Here is a 15,120-nt window from a genome sequence, read left to right on the forward strand (position 1 = left end):
GAACACTGACGTTGGTGCGCCTATCCTGCCAATGGATTTGCAGGATCTTGCGGAGGCAGCGTTGGTGGTACCTCTCCAGTGCTTTGAGGTGCCATCTGTACATGGTCCATGTCTCTGAGGCATACAGCAGGGCGGGTATCACTACTGCTCTGTAGACCATGAGCTTGGTGCTGGGTTTGAGGGCCTGGTCTTCAAACACCCTCTTCCTCAGGCGACCAAAGGCTGCACTGGCACACTGAAGGCAGTGTTGGACTTCGTCATCGACGTCAGCCCTTGTTGACAGTCGGCTCCCGAGGTATGGAATGTGGTCCACGTTGTCCAAGGCCTTCACCATCCTCCGCCTGCTTCACGACAACATGCCATCACACCAACGCTCTTCTCGATCTTCCTTGCTGCAATGCTCCATTTCACCCTCAGTAAGCTCCCCGCTGGAGTGGAGCTAATTTACAGAACAAACGGGAAACTGTTCAATCTCCATCACCTCCAGTCCAGATCCAAGGTCATACCATCCTCTGTTGTCGAATTACAGTATGCAGACGATGCTTGCGTCTGCGCTCACTCGGAGGTCGAACTCCAAACCATCGTCAGCACCTTCACCGAAGCGTACGAGAGCATAGGCCTTGCACTAAACATCCGTAAGACAAAGGTCCTCTACCAACCTGCCCCCGCCACACAGTACTGCCCCCCGCTTATCAAAATCCACGACAAGGCCTTGTAGTTACTGTAAACCTATTGTTTGTGGAGAAATGTGAAGTCTCCTTACCTAAGGAAGGATATACTTGCCATAGAGGGAGTGCAATGAAGGTTCACCAGACTGGTTCCTGGGATGGGGGGGATTGCCCTATGAAGAGAGATTGAGTAGACTACGCCTATATTCTCTAGAGTTTAGAAGAATGGGAGGTGATCTCATTGAAACATACAACATGACAGGGTAGATGCAGGGAGGATGTTTCCCCTGGCTGGGGAATCTAGAACCAGGGGTCACAGTCTCAGAATAAGGGGTCGGCCATTTAGGACTGAGATGAGGAGAAATTTCTTCACTCAGAGGGTGGTGAATCTTTGGAATTCTCTACCCCAGAGGGCTGTGGAGGCTCAGTCGTTGAGTATATTCAAGACAGAGATCGATAGATTTTTGGATATTAGGGAATCAAGGGATATGGGATCGTGCAGGAAAGTGGAGATGAGGTAGCAGATCAGCCATGATCTTACGGAATGGCGGAGCAGGCTCGAAGGGCCAAATGCCCTATTCCTGCTCCTATTTCCTATGTTCTTATGTACTGAGGACGATTTATTGTACGCTCAATAAATTCTGTAGCAGTTTGTAGCCTGATCTATGTCCATCAGCCAATGAACAAGAGGTGATGTGGAGATCTGATGGGGATGTTTTGAGAGGTTTTGATGAAGTAAATCAGAAAAAGCTGTGAAACAATTTGCACTGGTGCAGGATGCACTGCAGCAAGTTGCCAAGGCTTCTGCTGTTGCACCTCCCAAACCACCTAGAAAGATAGAAAAGAAAGACTTGTATTTATATAGCGCCTTTCACGACCACCAGATGTTCCAAAGCGCTTTACAGCCAATGAAGTACTTTTGACGTGTAGTCACTGTTGTAATGTAGGGAAAACGGCAGCCAATTTGTGCACAGCAAGCTCCCACAAACAGCAACGTGATAATGACCAGATAATCGGTTTTAGTGATGTTGATTGAGGGATAAATATTGGCCAGGACACCGGGGATAACACCCCTGCTTTTCCTTCGAAATAGTGCCATGGGATCTTTTGCATCCACCTGAGAGGGCACACGGGGCCACGGCTTAATGTCTCATCCGAAAGCCGGCGCCGGCACCTCCAACAGTGCAGCGCTCCCTCAGTACTACTGGAGTGTCAGCCTAGATTTCTGTGCTCAAGTGGCTGGAGTAGGCCATTGAGCCCCCAAGCCAGCTCCGCCATTCAATGAGATCATGGCTGATCTGCGACCTAACTCCATCTACCCGCCTTTGGCCCATATCCCTTAATACCTCTGGTTAACAGAACGCGATCAATCTCTGACTTAAAATTAACAATTGACCTAGCATCAATTGCCATTTGTGGAATGAAGAGGGTTCGAGTACAGGAACAAAGATGTCTTGCTGCAGTTGTACAAGGCCTTGGTGAGACCACATCTTGAGTATTGTGTGCAGTTTTGGTCGCCTTATCTGAGGAAGGATGTTCTTGCCATGGAGGGAGTGCAGCGAGGATTCACCAGACTGATACCTGGGATGGCAGGAATGACGTATGAGGAGAGATTGTGTCGATTGGGCTTATACTCACTGGAGTTTAGAAGATTGAGAGGGGATCTCATCGAAACCTATAAAATTCTGTCAGGCCTGGACAGACTAGATGCAGGAAGGATGTTCCCGATGGCCGGGGAGTCCAGAACCAGGGGTCATAGTCTAAGGATAAGGGGTAAGCCATTTAGGACTGAAATGAGGAGGAATTTCTTCACCCAGAGAGTGGTGAACCTGTGGAATTCTCTGCCACAGAGGGCGGTGGAGGCCAGTTCATTAAATATATTCAACAAGGAGTTGGATATATTTCTTAAGGCTAAAGGGATATGGGGAGAAGGCAGGGACAGGGTACTGAATTTGGATGATCAGCCATGATCTCATTGAATGGCGGAGCAGGCTCGAAGGGCCGAATGGCCTACTCCTGCTCCTATCTTCTATGTTTCTAAGAGCGTTCCAAACTTCTACCACCCTTCATGTGTCGAAGTGTTTCCTAATTTCACTCCTGAAAGGCCTGGCTCTAATTATTAAACTATGTCCCCTAGTCCGAGAATCCCCAACCAGTGGAAATAGTTTCTCTCTATCTACCCTGTCTGTTCCCCTTAATATCCTGAAAACTTTGATCAGATCACCCCTTAACCTTCTAAATTCTAGGGAATACAACCTCATTGGAAAATTGGGATGAGGTGGAATCCTCATTTATAAAACTAGGTTGAGGGGGAGCAGGACTAACCTCAGTAGAGACACAGTCAATAACACAGGATGCTGGAGGAGGGGTTACTAAGTGATGGTGTAAGGGAGCAGGACTAACCTCTGAAGCGATACAGTCTGTAACACGGCGCTGGGGGGAGGGGCTATCGAGTGACAGTGAGGGAGCTGGATTAATATCACTAGATATACAGTCTGTAACACACGGTATTTGCGCTCGTCCCTTTCAGCATATGGATTTCATCGTATTATAGTCTCAATCTCAGAAGCGCTTTGAAAGCGGGTCCTCTCCCCTCCAACCTTTGATATCATCAGCACTGAGTGTTTAAGTGTTCAAAACAAGAAGGAAGGAACTTGTATTTAGAAATGGCCTTTCACATCCTCTGAACTCCCCCAAAGTGCATCAGTCAGTGAATTACTTTTGAGGTCTAGACACTGTTGCTTTGTAGGCAAACGCATCACCCAATTTGTGCGCAGCAAGGTACCACAAACAGTAATGAGATGCATGACCAGTTAATGGGGGTAATTTTCACCACCATCGCTTGGGTGGTAAGCTGGCAGAGTGGATTACAATAGAAATGAATATCGGGCAGGTTCTATAACTGGTGAGCAGTTGACTGCCAGTTCAAGGGGGGTGATGATGAAAGTTATGCACAGTCTGTGTCGGTTGAGGGAGTTGGGCATGTTGGCCGAAACACCTGGAGATCTTCCTGCTCTTTGCAAAGTGCTGTGGGATCTTTTACGTTCACGTGAACAGGAAGGCGATGCTTCGGTTTAATATCCAATCCGAAAGATGGTGCGTCTGACTGGACTGCCTCAGTATTCCACTAAAAGTGCCAGCCTAGATTATGCTCTCAAGTCCTGGAGTAGGGCTTGAACTCAAATCAACTGAATAATAAAAAGTCAAATGGATGTTGTATTTTAGCTTGGTAAAGGAGTCTGATTGCGGTTTCCTCTTTATGGAGTACCCAAGTTTGCCTGTTTCCTGTTGGGTAAATGCGGGACTTTTTTACTTTTCCAGCACTTCAGAATGCTGAGGTGGTAGCCCTCCGTGGAGGGCTCAGCACCATTCTGAAGAACGTGATTGACTGCCAACTGAATCGGATAAACGAGGCGCTCATCACAACCATTCTGCACCTGCTAAACCACCCAAAGACGCGGAAGTACGTAAGAGCTGACGTGGAGCTGGAGGTATGGTCACTCGTTGCTTTCAGTCGCAATCGAAATGGTTGACTTGCTGTGCGCCCTGTCACACAGTAATCCGGCTTGGACAAATCCTGCACTGGATGGTCCAGTTACTAAACACATTGAAGAAATTGAACCAGTCCCCTCCCCACAGCCTAGTAGGTAACGGCACCCAGCAGTGTAGTACTGAGCCCTACCGACCAGAGGGTCCTAGCTGCAGTTCACAGTCTGCTACGATAGCTGATGCCGCCTCAACAGGGGCAATATCCAGATGCAAGGACAAGGGCATTTGGATGCAAGCTTAGACAACAACAGGTGAACACAGTAAAGATATAAGGGCCAATTCTACCTTTCCAGTGTGGAGTTGGTCCTGCTGGAAGTGCATGGTGGGAAATCAGTCTGTGGCGTGATATCTCTCTGGTGGGCGTAGTCTACAAGTCCCTGAACATTAGCAGCACTGTTGGACAGAGTATCAATCAACAAATAATGGAGGCCTGTAAAAAAAGGTATGGTGGTAATCATGGGTGATTTTAATCTCCATATTGATTGGACAAATCAAATTGGCCATGGTAGCCTTGAGGAGGAGGAGTTCATAGAGTGCATCCAGGATGGTTCCCTAGAACAGTATGTAATGGAACCAACCAGGGAGCAGGCTATCTTGGACCTGGTACTGTGTAATGAGACAGAATTAATAAATGATCTCATAGTAAAGGATCCGCTAGGAAAGAGTGATCATGGCATGGTTGAATTTCAACTTCAGTTGGCGGGTGAGAAAGTTGTATTTCAAACCAGTGTCCTGATCTTAAACAAAGGCAATTACAATGGCATGAGGGCAGGACTGGAAAAATAAATTAAAGGGTAAGACAGTTGAAAAGCAGTGGCGGACATTTAAGGAGATATTTCATAACTCTCAACAAAAATATATTCCAGTGAGAAAGAAAGATTTTAAGAGAAGGGAGCACCATCCGTGGCTAACTAAGGAAGTAAAGGATGGTATCAAATTGAAAACAAAGGCATACAATGTTGCCAAGATTGGTGGGAGGCCAGAGGATTGGGAAATTTTTAAAAACCAGCAAAGGATGACAAAAGATAATAGAGAGAGAGGATGAATTATGAGAGTAAACTGGCAAGAAATATTAAAACAGATAGTAAGAGCTTCTACAGGTATATAAAAAGGAAGAGAGTAGCTAAAGTAAACATTGGCCCCTTAGAGGATGAGACTGGGGAATTAATAATGGGGAAATGGCAGATTCTGAACAAATATTTTGTATCTGTCTTCACGGTAGAAGACACTAACAACATCCCAATAATGGATAATCAAGGGGCCACAGGGAGTGGGGAACTAAAGACAATCACTATCATTAAGGAAATAGTACTCGGTAAAATAATGGGACTAAAAGACGACAAGTCCCCTGGACCAGATGGCCTGCATCCCAGGGTCTTAAAAGAAGTGGCTGCAGAGATAGTGGATGCATTGGTTGCAATATACCAAAATTCCCTGGACTCTGGAGAGGTCCCAGCGGATTGGAAAACCGCAAATGTAACACACCTATTTAAGAAAGGAGGGAGATGAAAAGCAGGAAACTATAGATCAGTTAGCCTAACATCTGTCGTTGGGAAAATGCTGGAGTCCTTCATTAAGGAAGCAGTAGCAGGGCATTTGGAAAATCATAATGCTGTCAAACAGAGTCAGCATGGTTTTAGGAAAGGGAAATCATGTTTAACAAATTTGCTGGAGTTCTTTGAGGATGTAACGAGCAGGTTGGACAAAGGTGAGCCAGTGGATGTGGTGTATTTGGATTTCCAGAAGGCAATCGATAAGGTGCAACATAAAAGGTTACTGCATAAGATAAGAGCTCACGGAGTTGGGGGTAATATATTAGTATGGATAGAGAATTGGCTAACAAACAGAAAGCAGAGAGTCGGGATAAATGGGTCATTTTCCAGTTGGCAAATGGTAACCAGTGGGGTGCCACAGAGATCGGTGCTGGGGCCTCAACTATTTACAATCTACATTAATGACTTGGTTGAAGGGACCGAGTGTAATGTAGCCAAGTTTGCAGATGATACAAAGATGGGTGGGAAAGCAAGTTGTGCAGAGGACTCAAAGAATCTGCAAAGGGATATAGACAGGCTAAGTGAGTGGGCAAACATTTGGCAGATGGAGTATAATGTGGGAAAGTGCAAGGTTATCCAATTTGACAGGAAAAATAAAAAAGCAAATTATTATTTAAATAGAGAGAGATTACAAAATGCTACAGTTCAGAGGGACCTGGGGGACCTTGTGCATGAAACACACAAAGTTAGCATGCAGGTACAGCAAGTAATCAAAAAGGCAAATGGAATGTTGGCCTTTCTTTCCAAGGGGTTGGAGTATAAAAGCAGGGAAGTCCTGCTACAACTGTACAGGGTGTTGGTGAGACCACACCTTGAGTACTGCGTACAGTTTTGGTCTCCTTATTTAAGAAAGGATATACTTGCATTGGAGGCAGTTCAGAGACGATTTGCGGTTAATTACAGAGATGAGGGGGTTGACTTTTGAGGAAAGGTTGGGCCTATACTCATTGGAATTTAGAAGAATGAGAGGTGATCTTATTGAAACATATAAGATACTGAGGGGGCTCGACAGGGTAGATGCAGAGAGGCTATTTTCCCTCGTGGGGAAATCTAGAACTCGGGGGCACAGTTTCAGAATAAAGGGTCACCCTTTTAGAACTGAGATGAGGAGGAATTTCTTCTCTGAGGGCCGTAAATCTGTGGAATTCTCTGCCCCAGAGAGCTGTGGAGGCTGGGTCATTAAATACATGTAAGGTGGAGATAGACAGATTTTTGCAAGATAAGGGAGTGAAGGGTTATGGGGAGCGGACAGGGAAGTGGCTTTGAGCCCAAGATCAGCCATGATCTTATTGAATGGCGGAGCAGGCTCGAGGGGCCAAGTGGCCTATTCCTGCTCCTATTTCTTATTTTCTTATATTATCCCACTGCACACTCTTTGGAAGCATGGATTCGACCGTGTAATATCTTCAAGGGGATAGTGGTGACTATGTGGAATAGACAGCTCAGTGGGACTTTTTAAAAATTCAATCACAGGATGTGTGTATCGCTGGTAAGTCCAGCATTTATTGCCCATCCGTAATTGCCCTCGAGAAGGTGGTGGTGAGCCGCCGCCTTGAACCGCTGTAGTCCTTGTGATTAAGGTACTCCCACAGTGCTGTTAGGAAGGGAGTTCCAGGACTTTGACCCAGTGACAATGAAGGATCGGTGATATATTTCCAAGTCAGGATGGTGTGTAACTTGGAGGGGATGTTGTTCCCATGCACCTGCTGCCCTTGTCCTTCTAGGTGGTAGACTGCCTGCCCTCGCTTGGTTCCACTCTTACCTATCATAGCCAGAGCATGCACTGCTACCTTGGGAGTCCTGTTGTTAGGTTCCTTGAGCAGTATGTTACTGAACCAACCAGGGGGCAGGCAATCTTAGATCTGGTCCTGTGTAATGAGACAGGATTAATAAAAAATGTCCTAGTAAAGGATCCCCATTGGAATGAGTGACCATAACATGGGTGAATTCCAAATTCAGTTGGAGGGTGAGAGAGTTGGATCTCAAACCAGCGTACTAAGCTTAAATAAAGGAGACTATGAAGGTATGAGAGCAGAGTTGACTAAAGTGGACTGGGAAAATAGATTAAGGTGTAAGACAGTACATGAGCAGTGGTGTACATTCAAGGAGATATTTCACAAATTTCAAGAAAAATATATTCCACTGAGGAAAAAGGGGCGTAAAAGAAAAGACAGCTATCCGTGGCTAAGTAAAGTAATAAAGGATAGTATCCGACTGAAAACAAGGGCATATAAATTAGCCAAATCTAGTGGGAGGATAGAAGATTGGGAAGCATTTAAAAGCCAGCAAACAATAACTAAAAGATTAATTAAGAAAGGGAAGATAGATTATGAAAGTAAACTAGCAAAAAATATAAAAACAGATAGCAAGAGTTTCTACAGTTATATAAAAAGAAAAAGGGTGGCTAAAGTGAATGTTGGTCCCTTAGAGGACGAGACCGGGAAATTAGTAGTGGGGAACATGGAGATGGCAAAAACGCTGAACAAATATTTTGTATCAGTCTTTACAGTAGAGGACACTAAAAATATCCCAACACTGGACAAACAGGGGGCTATGGGGGGGGGAGGAGCTAAACACGATTAAAATCACTAAGGAGATGGTACTCGGTAAGATAATGGGACTTAAGGCGGATAAATCCCCTGGACCCGATGGCTTACATCCTACGGTCTTGAGAGAAGTAGCGGTAGGGATTGCGGATGCATTGGTGGTAATTTTCCAAAACTCCCTGGATTCAGGAAAGGTCCCAGCAGATTGGAAAACTGCTAATGTAACGCCCTTATTTAAAAAGGCTGGAAACTATAGACCAGTTAGCCTAACATCTGTGGTTGGTAAAATGTTGGAGTCCATTATTAAGGAAGCAGTAACAGGACATTTGGATAAGCATAATTTAATCGGACAGAGTCAGCATGGTTTTATGAAGGGGAAGTCATGTTTGACAAATTTGCTTGAATTCTTTGAGGACGTAACAAACAGGGTGGATAAAGGGGAACCAGTGGATGTGTATTTGGACTTCCAAAAGGCATTTGACAAGGTGCCACACAAAAGATTACTGCACAAGATAAAAAATCACGGGATTGGGGGTAATATACTGGCATGGGGGTGGAAGATTGGCTATCTAACAGAAAACAGAGAGTTGGGATGAATGGTTCATTCTCGGGCTGGCAATCAGTAACTAGTGGTGTTCCGCAGGGGTCAGTGCTGGGACCCCAACTCTTTACAATCTATATTAACGATTTGGAGGAGGGGACCAAGTGCAACATATCCAAATTTGCCGACGATACAAAGATGGGAGGGAAAGCAGTGAGTGAGGAGGACATAAAAAACCTGCAAAAGGACATAGACAGGCTAAGTGAGTGGGCAGAGATTTGGCAGATGGAATATAATGTTGGAAAGTATGAGGTTATGCACTTTGGCAGAAAAAATCAAAGAGCAAGTTATTATCTAAATGGAGAGAAACTGCAAAGTGCTACAGTACAAAGGGGTCTGGGGGTCCTGGTACATGAAACACAGAAGGTTAGTATGCAGGTACAGCAGGTGATCAGGAAGGCCAATGGAATCTTGGCTTTTATTGCAAGGGGGATGGAGTATAAAAGCAGGGAAGTCTTGCTTCAGTTATACAGGGTACTGGCGAGGCCACACCTGGAATACTGCGTGCAGTTTTGGTTTCCATATTTAGGAAAAGATATACTTGCTCTCGAGGCAGTTCAGAGAAGGTTCACTTGGTTGATTCCGGAGATGAGGGGGTTGACTTATGAGGAAAGGTTGAGTAAGTTGGGACTCTACTCATTGGAGTTCAGAAGAATGAGAGGCGATCTTATCGAAACATATAAGATTGTGAGGGGGCTTGATCGGGTGGATGCGGTGAGGATGTTTCCACTGATGGGTGAGACTAGAACTAGGGGGCATAATCTTAGAATAAGGGGCTGCCCTTTCAAAACTGAGATGAGGAGGAACTTCTTCACTCAGAGGGTAGTAAATCTATGGAATTTGCTACCCCAGAGAGCTGTGGAAGCTGCAACATTAAATACATTTAAAATGGAGATAGACAGTTTCCTAGCTGATAAGGGAATTAGGGGTTACGGGGAGAGGGCAGGGGAGTGGACGTGAGTCTAGGTTCGGATCAGCCCTGATCCTATTGAATGGCGGAGCAGGCCCGAGGGGCCGTATGGCGGAGCAGGCCCGAGGGGCCGTATCTCCTGCTCCTGCTTCTTATGTTCTTATGACTCTACTTTCAGGTGGGTGATGGCGGTGAGTTTGTGAGCTTTGCTGATGCACAGGTTGGGACAGGAGAAATTGCTTTACATGTGGTTTTACTGCCACCCAGGATTGCAGATACTGCATGCTAAACGTGAGCTGGGCGATGCACAGGGAGTGTTTGAGAATTTGTATCTCCAATGTGAGTGAATTGATGTTCTGAAGTGGTTTGGTTTGGTTTATTTAGGGTGAGCTGAAGCTGTAAGGAACTATTGCAATGATGTTTACTTCTGTGTTGCAGCAAATTTTAGCACCGTACACAGATTTTCACTACAGACATAATCCAGATACTGCAGAGGGCCAGCTCAAGTAAGTTCCCTCTTTAATTTTCTTTCAACTACAATAAAATGCATAATCCTCATGTGTACAGAAATTTGTTGAGAGGGGATCAGGCAGGATAACCAGTTCCGGAGCAGAGAAGCTCTGTGAGCAAGTGACCCACCGACCAGAAAGGGAGGGCTTTCCCTGAATGCTTAGTGGATAAATACTCCATCTAGTGGGGTCGACACCAGTGAGGGCCCCAGCTTTCATTCCCAGCCTGTGCTGAGTTAGCCTACTTCAGCTGAGGAAGTCGAGGGGGTTTAATGCCCCTGGACTAGGGAGAGGAAAAATCAGGCAGGGTTTCTACTCCTTCTTTGAGGATGTTGCCAGCACTGGAGAATTTTAGCTGTTTTCTTTGCAAGAGAGGAGGCTGAGGGGAGATGTGATTGAGGTGTATAAAACTATGAGGGGCCTAGATAGAGTGGCTGGGAAGGACCTATTTCCCTTAGCAGAGAGGTCAATAACCAGGGGGCACAGATTTAAAGTAATTGAAGGATTAGAGGGGAGTTGAGAACTTTTTCACCCAGAGGGTGGTGGGGGTCTGGAACTCACTGCCTGAAAGGGTGGTAGAGGCAGAAACCCTCATTGCATTTAACAAGTACTTGGATATGCACTTGAAGTGCCATAACCGACAAGGCTACGGATCAAAAGCTGGAAAGTGGGATTAGGCTGGATCGCTCTCTTTCGGATGGCACGGACACAATGGGTCGAATGGTCTCCCTTCTGTGCCGTAAATTTCTATGGTCGCTGTCCAATGACTCGCACTTGACTGTGTATGTATGGACATTGGGTGAGGTCAGGACTGGGTTCAGCTGTGATTTCCTCCACAGCTGAATAACCTGGCACTTTCTGTCTGGGCCCACACATGAAAAGTAGCAATATGGTGCGGTATCACAGTGCTGCTGGTTCCTGCGTAACCATACCCCAGCAAGGATATAGCTTGAGGGGAGAAAAAACTGAATGTAGTTGTTACTTTCAAGTGTGTAATCATTGTGTATTTCTTGGATTTCATGCAGAGAAGACAGAGAAGCACGGTTATTGGCCAGCAAAATGGCAATAGTAGCAGCTTTCCGATCCTGGGCAGGTAAGACTCAACGAGGTGTGTGACCCATGTCAACTGTTCTTTTAATATTTGTTCTTGGGATGTGGCAAACACTGGCAAAGCAGTATTTATTACTCATCCCTATTTCCCCTGAGGGCATTGAGTCAACAAGTAGTGTGGGACTGGAGTCCAGATAGGAGTTAGGTAAAAATAGTTAGATTAGTGATGTCTGTATCTGAACTGGCACAGCTCCCGAGAGACCACCCAATGCCACAAATCCCACATCTAAAACTCTGAGATATCCCATGACTTTAACGTAATCAGTGGTGCACGTCACTTGTTATGGTTGTGTGCAAGGGCTAGGAAGTGCTGTCAGCTGGTCTCCTGATGTTCCTGGCTACATGGATACCAGTGATGTGAAAACTGGTGTGTTATATATGCGTGGCATAATTTAAAGCTCCTTCGTATTAAGAGGTAGGAGGAAAGTTACCGTATAGTCACTGCTCAGTGTGACACTGTCTGATATATCCATTTCTTTGATACAATCCTGACTGTTTGTTGTTCCCTTACTGATAGTGAATGGCACATTTTATATGGTCACTTTTAGCATGCTGTGGTAAGACCTCAAAAGATCGAGAGGGTCTAACTGAATGCAGTATTGCCAAGCCCACTAACACAGCAGTGGTTGCATAACTTGCTTAAGTATATATTTATTGGCAAACCTTCACTCCAATCTCATCCTAATCCATTGACTTTTGTGGGTGGGACAGAAACATGGAGGTAGAGTCACTCAGCACCTCGTGATCCCGCAAGCCCCTTGATTTTGAGTAGGAGGACTCGTGAGGCCAGAGACCATTTACCCTCGTGATAATATATTGCAGAACTTGGCTGCCCTCCTGGCTGACTTCACCAGGACTGTTCAGGTCCTGTTCTACCAGCTCTTCAACTGATCTCCTACTCCGGGATACTGGGGTAGCAGCATTGTGAAAATTGGTGTTGTACAAGTGTGTGCCTGACCTCGTCTCACCCTGTATTATAGTCCAGCACTGGTCTGCTGCTATTCCACTTTTGTTTCAACTCCCAGTCAGTGGCAGAACAGTTAAAGCAGAGACGAAAGTCAGCATATTCAGTGCTGTTAATCTATATGCAGCTGGCTTTGTGTGTTTGAATTTAACTAGCCCAGTGGCACAGGGAACAGCAGGTCTCAATGTTTATCCCTCCAAGCTAATCAAATTTTGTTTCAGCCTGTAACTCACTGTGGGGATGTTATTCTATATGAATCATCTGAACCCCTCGATTAGGTTCTAGCCTGCAACTCACTCCTGGGTATTCATTAATCTATATTAAAAAAAAAACCCTGAACCCCTGCATTAGATTCCAGCCTGCATTAGATTCTACTTAATCCCGAGTATCCATTAATTTATATATAAACCACCCGAACCCCTCGATTAGATTCCAGCCTGTAACTCGCTGTTATCTGTTCTATATTTGTTATCTCACTGATGTATATTAAGGCATAGAAATTACACTGGACTATCAGCATGTAAATGTTTAATATGTTTGTATGAAACAATTTTATCTGGTATCTTAACTGAGGCATTAACCCATGTAAAGTAGCAGACAAGGCAATTAAATTTTACTACATGAAGCATTCTCACACCAATATCACCCAGCTTAATTTCTGGCTTTACATCACTTGATGGTGAATATTATTTATGCACACAGGTCAAATGTTAACTTCTTTTAGTCTTTTTAAAAACCTTATCTGAATTTGGTTGAAGCTTTAGCTTACGCGTCTGGGACGTTCTTTGACGCTGTCTGCTGTGTTGTGCTTGGTTTGCAGGAATTATAAATCTGTGCCGGCCGGGAAACTCGGGTATCCAGTCTTTAATAGGAATACTTTGCATACCAAATATGGAAGTGCGGGTAGGTAAACGTGCACCCTGCAGCAATGTTCCCCCAAATTTTAAATTTGGGTGCGCAGTCCATTTAATGGGCTGCGCGGCCCATTCAAAGTTTCACGAAATTTCACATTGTAAAAGCTGTTCCTGGGCCGTGCGGGGCCTACAGACGGCTGCGCAGCTTAGAGGGACTGTTGCCCTGCAGTGCTGGCATTTGAATGTCCTCTGTGTCGATTGTGGCACTCTCTGCATGTTGCATTTTCTTTCTAATTGTCGGTGAACTTTTTAGAAGGTTATCCCATAATTATAATTTCATACTCTTCCCCTGTTTGGTTATGTTTTACTTTATTACTTTGGGTTACTCAGCTTATTCAACGTCATATTGTCTATGATTGTGCCATACCTGACGATTGAGAGGATTGTGTATAAAATCACATTTGTGATTTATTCTTTGGGCATGTTTTAAACCAGGTGAGTGTGTTTTGCGAACATCTCGAGGTTCCATTATGCCAGCAGTGCAGCAGCTGGCGGTGCATCCGTGAGGCTGAGAGCTGCGTGGATAGCATGTTTCAGGAGGTGGTCACCCCGCAGCATAAGAGTATGCAGGCAGAGAGGGAATGGGTGACCGTCAGACAGACCAGGAGGACCAGGCAGGTAGTGCAGGAGTCCCCTGAGTGTAAGTCGCTCTCCAACCAGTGCTCCGTACTGAATACTGGTGAGGGCGATGGTTCCTTTGGGGAGCAGAGCCAAGCCCATGACACTACGGGTGGCTCTGCTGTATGGGGGTGGGGGGGGGAGGGAGAGGAGGAAGATTGGGAAAGCAATAGTAATAGGAGATTCGATAGTTAGGGGAACAGAAAGGCGTTTCTGTGGCCGCAGACGTGATTCGAGGATGGTATGTTGTCTCCCAGGTACCAGGGTCAAGGATGTCAGGGGGGGTGCGGGGTGGTGAACAGCCAGAGGTCATGGTCCATATCGGTATCCATGACATAGGTAGAAAGTGGGATGAGGTCCTGCAGGCAGATTTTAGGGAGCTAGGAAAGACCCAGCAGGACCTCAAAGATAGTATTCTCCGGATTACTCCCGGTGCCATGTGCTAGTGGGTATAGAAATAGGAGGATAGAGCAGATGAATGCGTGGCTAGAGAGATGGTGCAGGAGGGAGGGCTTTAGATTCCTGGGATATTGGGACCGATTCTGGGGGAGGTGGGACTTATACAGGCCGGATGGGTTGCTCCTCAACAGAGCTGGGACCAATGTTTTCGCGGGGGGGGGGGGGGGGGTTGCTAGTGGTATTGGAGAGAGTTTAAACTAATTTGGCAGGGGGGTGGGCACTAGGATGTAGCATTAGAAAGGAAAAGCAAGGTACACAAAGGATTGGGAGAGACAAATACGAGAGTAAGAAATAATAAGGTATTAGGTGGGGTCAGACTAAGAGAGAATACGAAGGCCTAAGAGAGGTTTACAGTGCATGTGTGCGAATACACAAAGTATGATAAATAAGGTTGGTGAGCTGCAGACGCAAATAGACACATGGGAATATGATGTTGTGGCGATAACGGGGACCTTGCTCAAAAAACGGCAGGATTGGGTACTAAGTATTCCTGGATATAAGGTGTTCAGGAAAGATAGGGAAGGATTGAAAAGAAGTGGGGTGGCAGTATTGATTAAGGAGAATATTACAGTGCTGGAGAGAAAGGATGTTCTGGAGGGATCAAGGACAGAATCTATTAGGTTAGAGTTGAGAAACAATAGAGGTGCCTTTACACTACTAGGTTTATTCTATAGACCACCTACTGGTGGGAAGTATATAGAGGAGCAAATTTGCAGGGA

General features: G+C 45.5%; 1 protein-coding gene across 3 annotated transcripts in view; it reads left to right on the top strand.

Moving 5' to 3' along the window:
* rictora (RPTOR independent companion of MTOR, complex 2 a) overlaps positions 1-15,120 on the top strand; it is a 903,687-nt gene that overhangs the window by 207,208 nt on the left and 681,359 nt on the right. For all 3 annotated transcript variants that reach the window (XM_085966601.1, XM_085966449.1, XM_085966521.1), the window contains exons 8-11: positions 3,990-4,159; positions 10,266-10,333; positions 11,362-11,429; positions 13,231-13,313. In XM_085966601.1, the coding sequence (XP_085822727.1) occupies positions 3,990-4,159; positions 10,266-10,333; positions 11,362-11,429; positions 13,231-13,313 (389 nt within the window). The remainder of the gene's footprint in view (positions 1-3,989; positions 4,160-10,265; positions 10,334-11,361; positions 11,430-13,230; positions 13,314-15,120) is intronic.

Source organism: Somniosus microcephalus, chromosome 1 (genome assembly GCF_052327205.1).
Source record: "Somniosus microcephalus isolate GS21.2 chromosome 1, FLI_Smic_1.0, whole genome shotgun sequence".
Taxonomy (NCBI): Eukaryota; Metazoa; Chordata; class Chondrichthyes; order Squaliformes; family Somniosidae; genus Somniosus; species Somniosus microcephalus.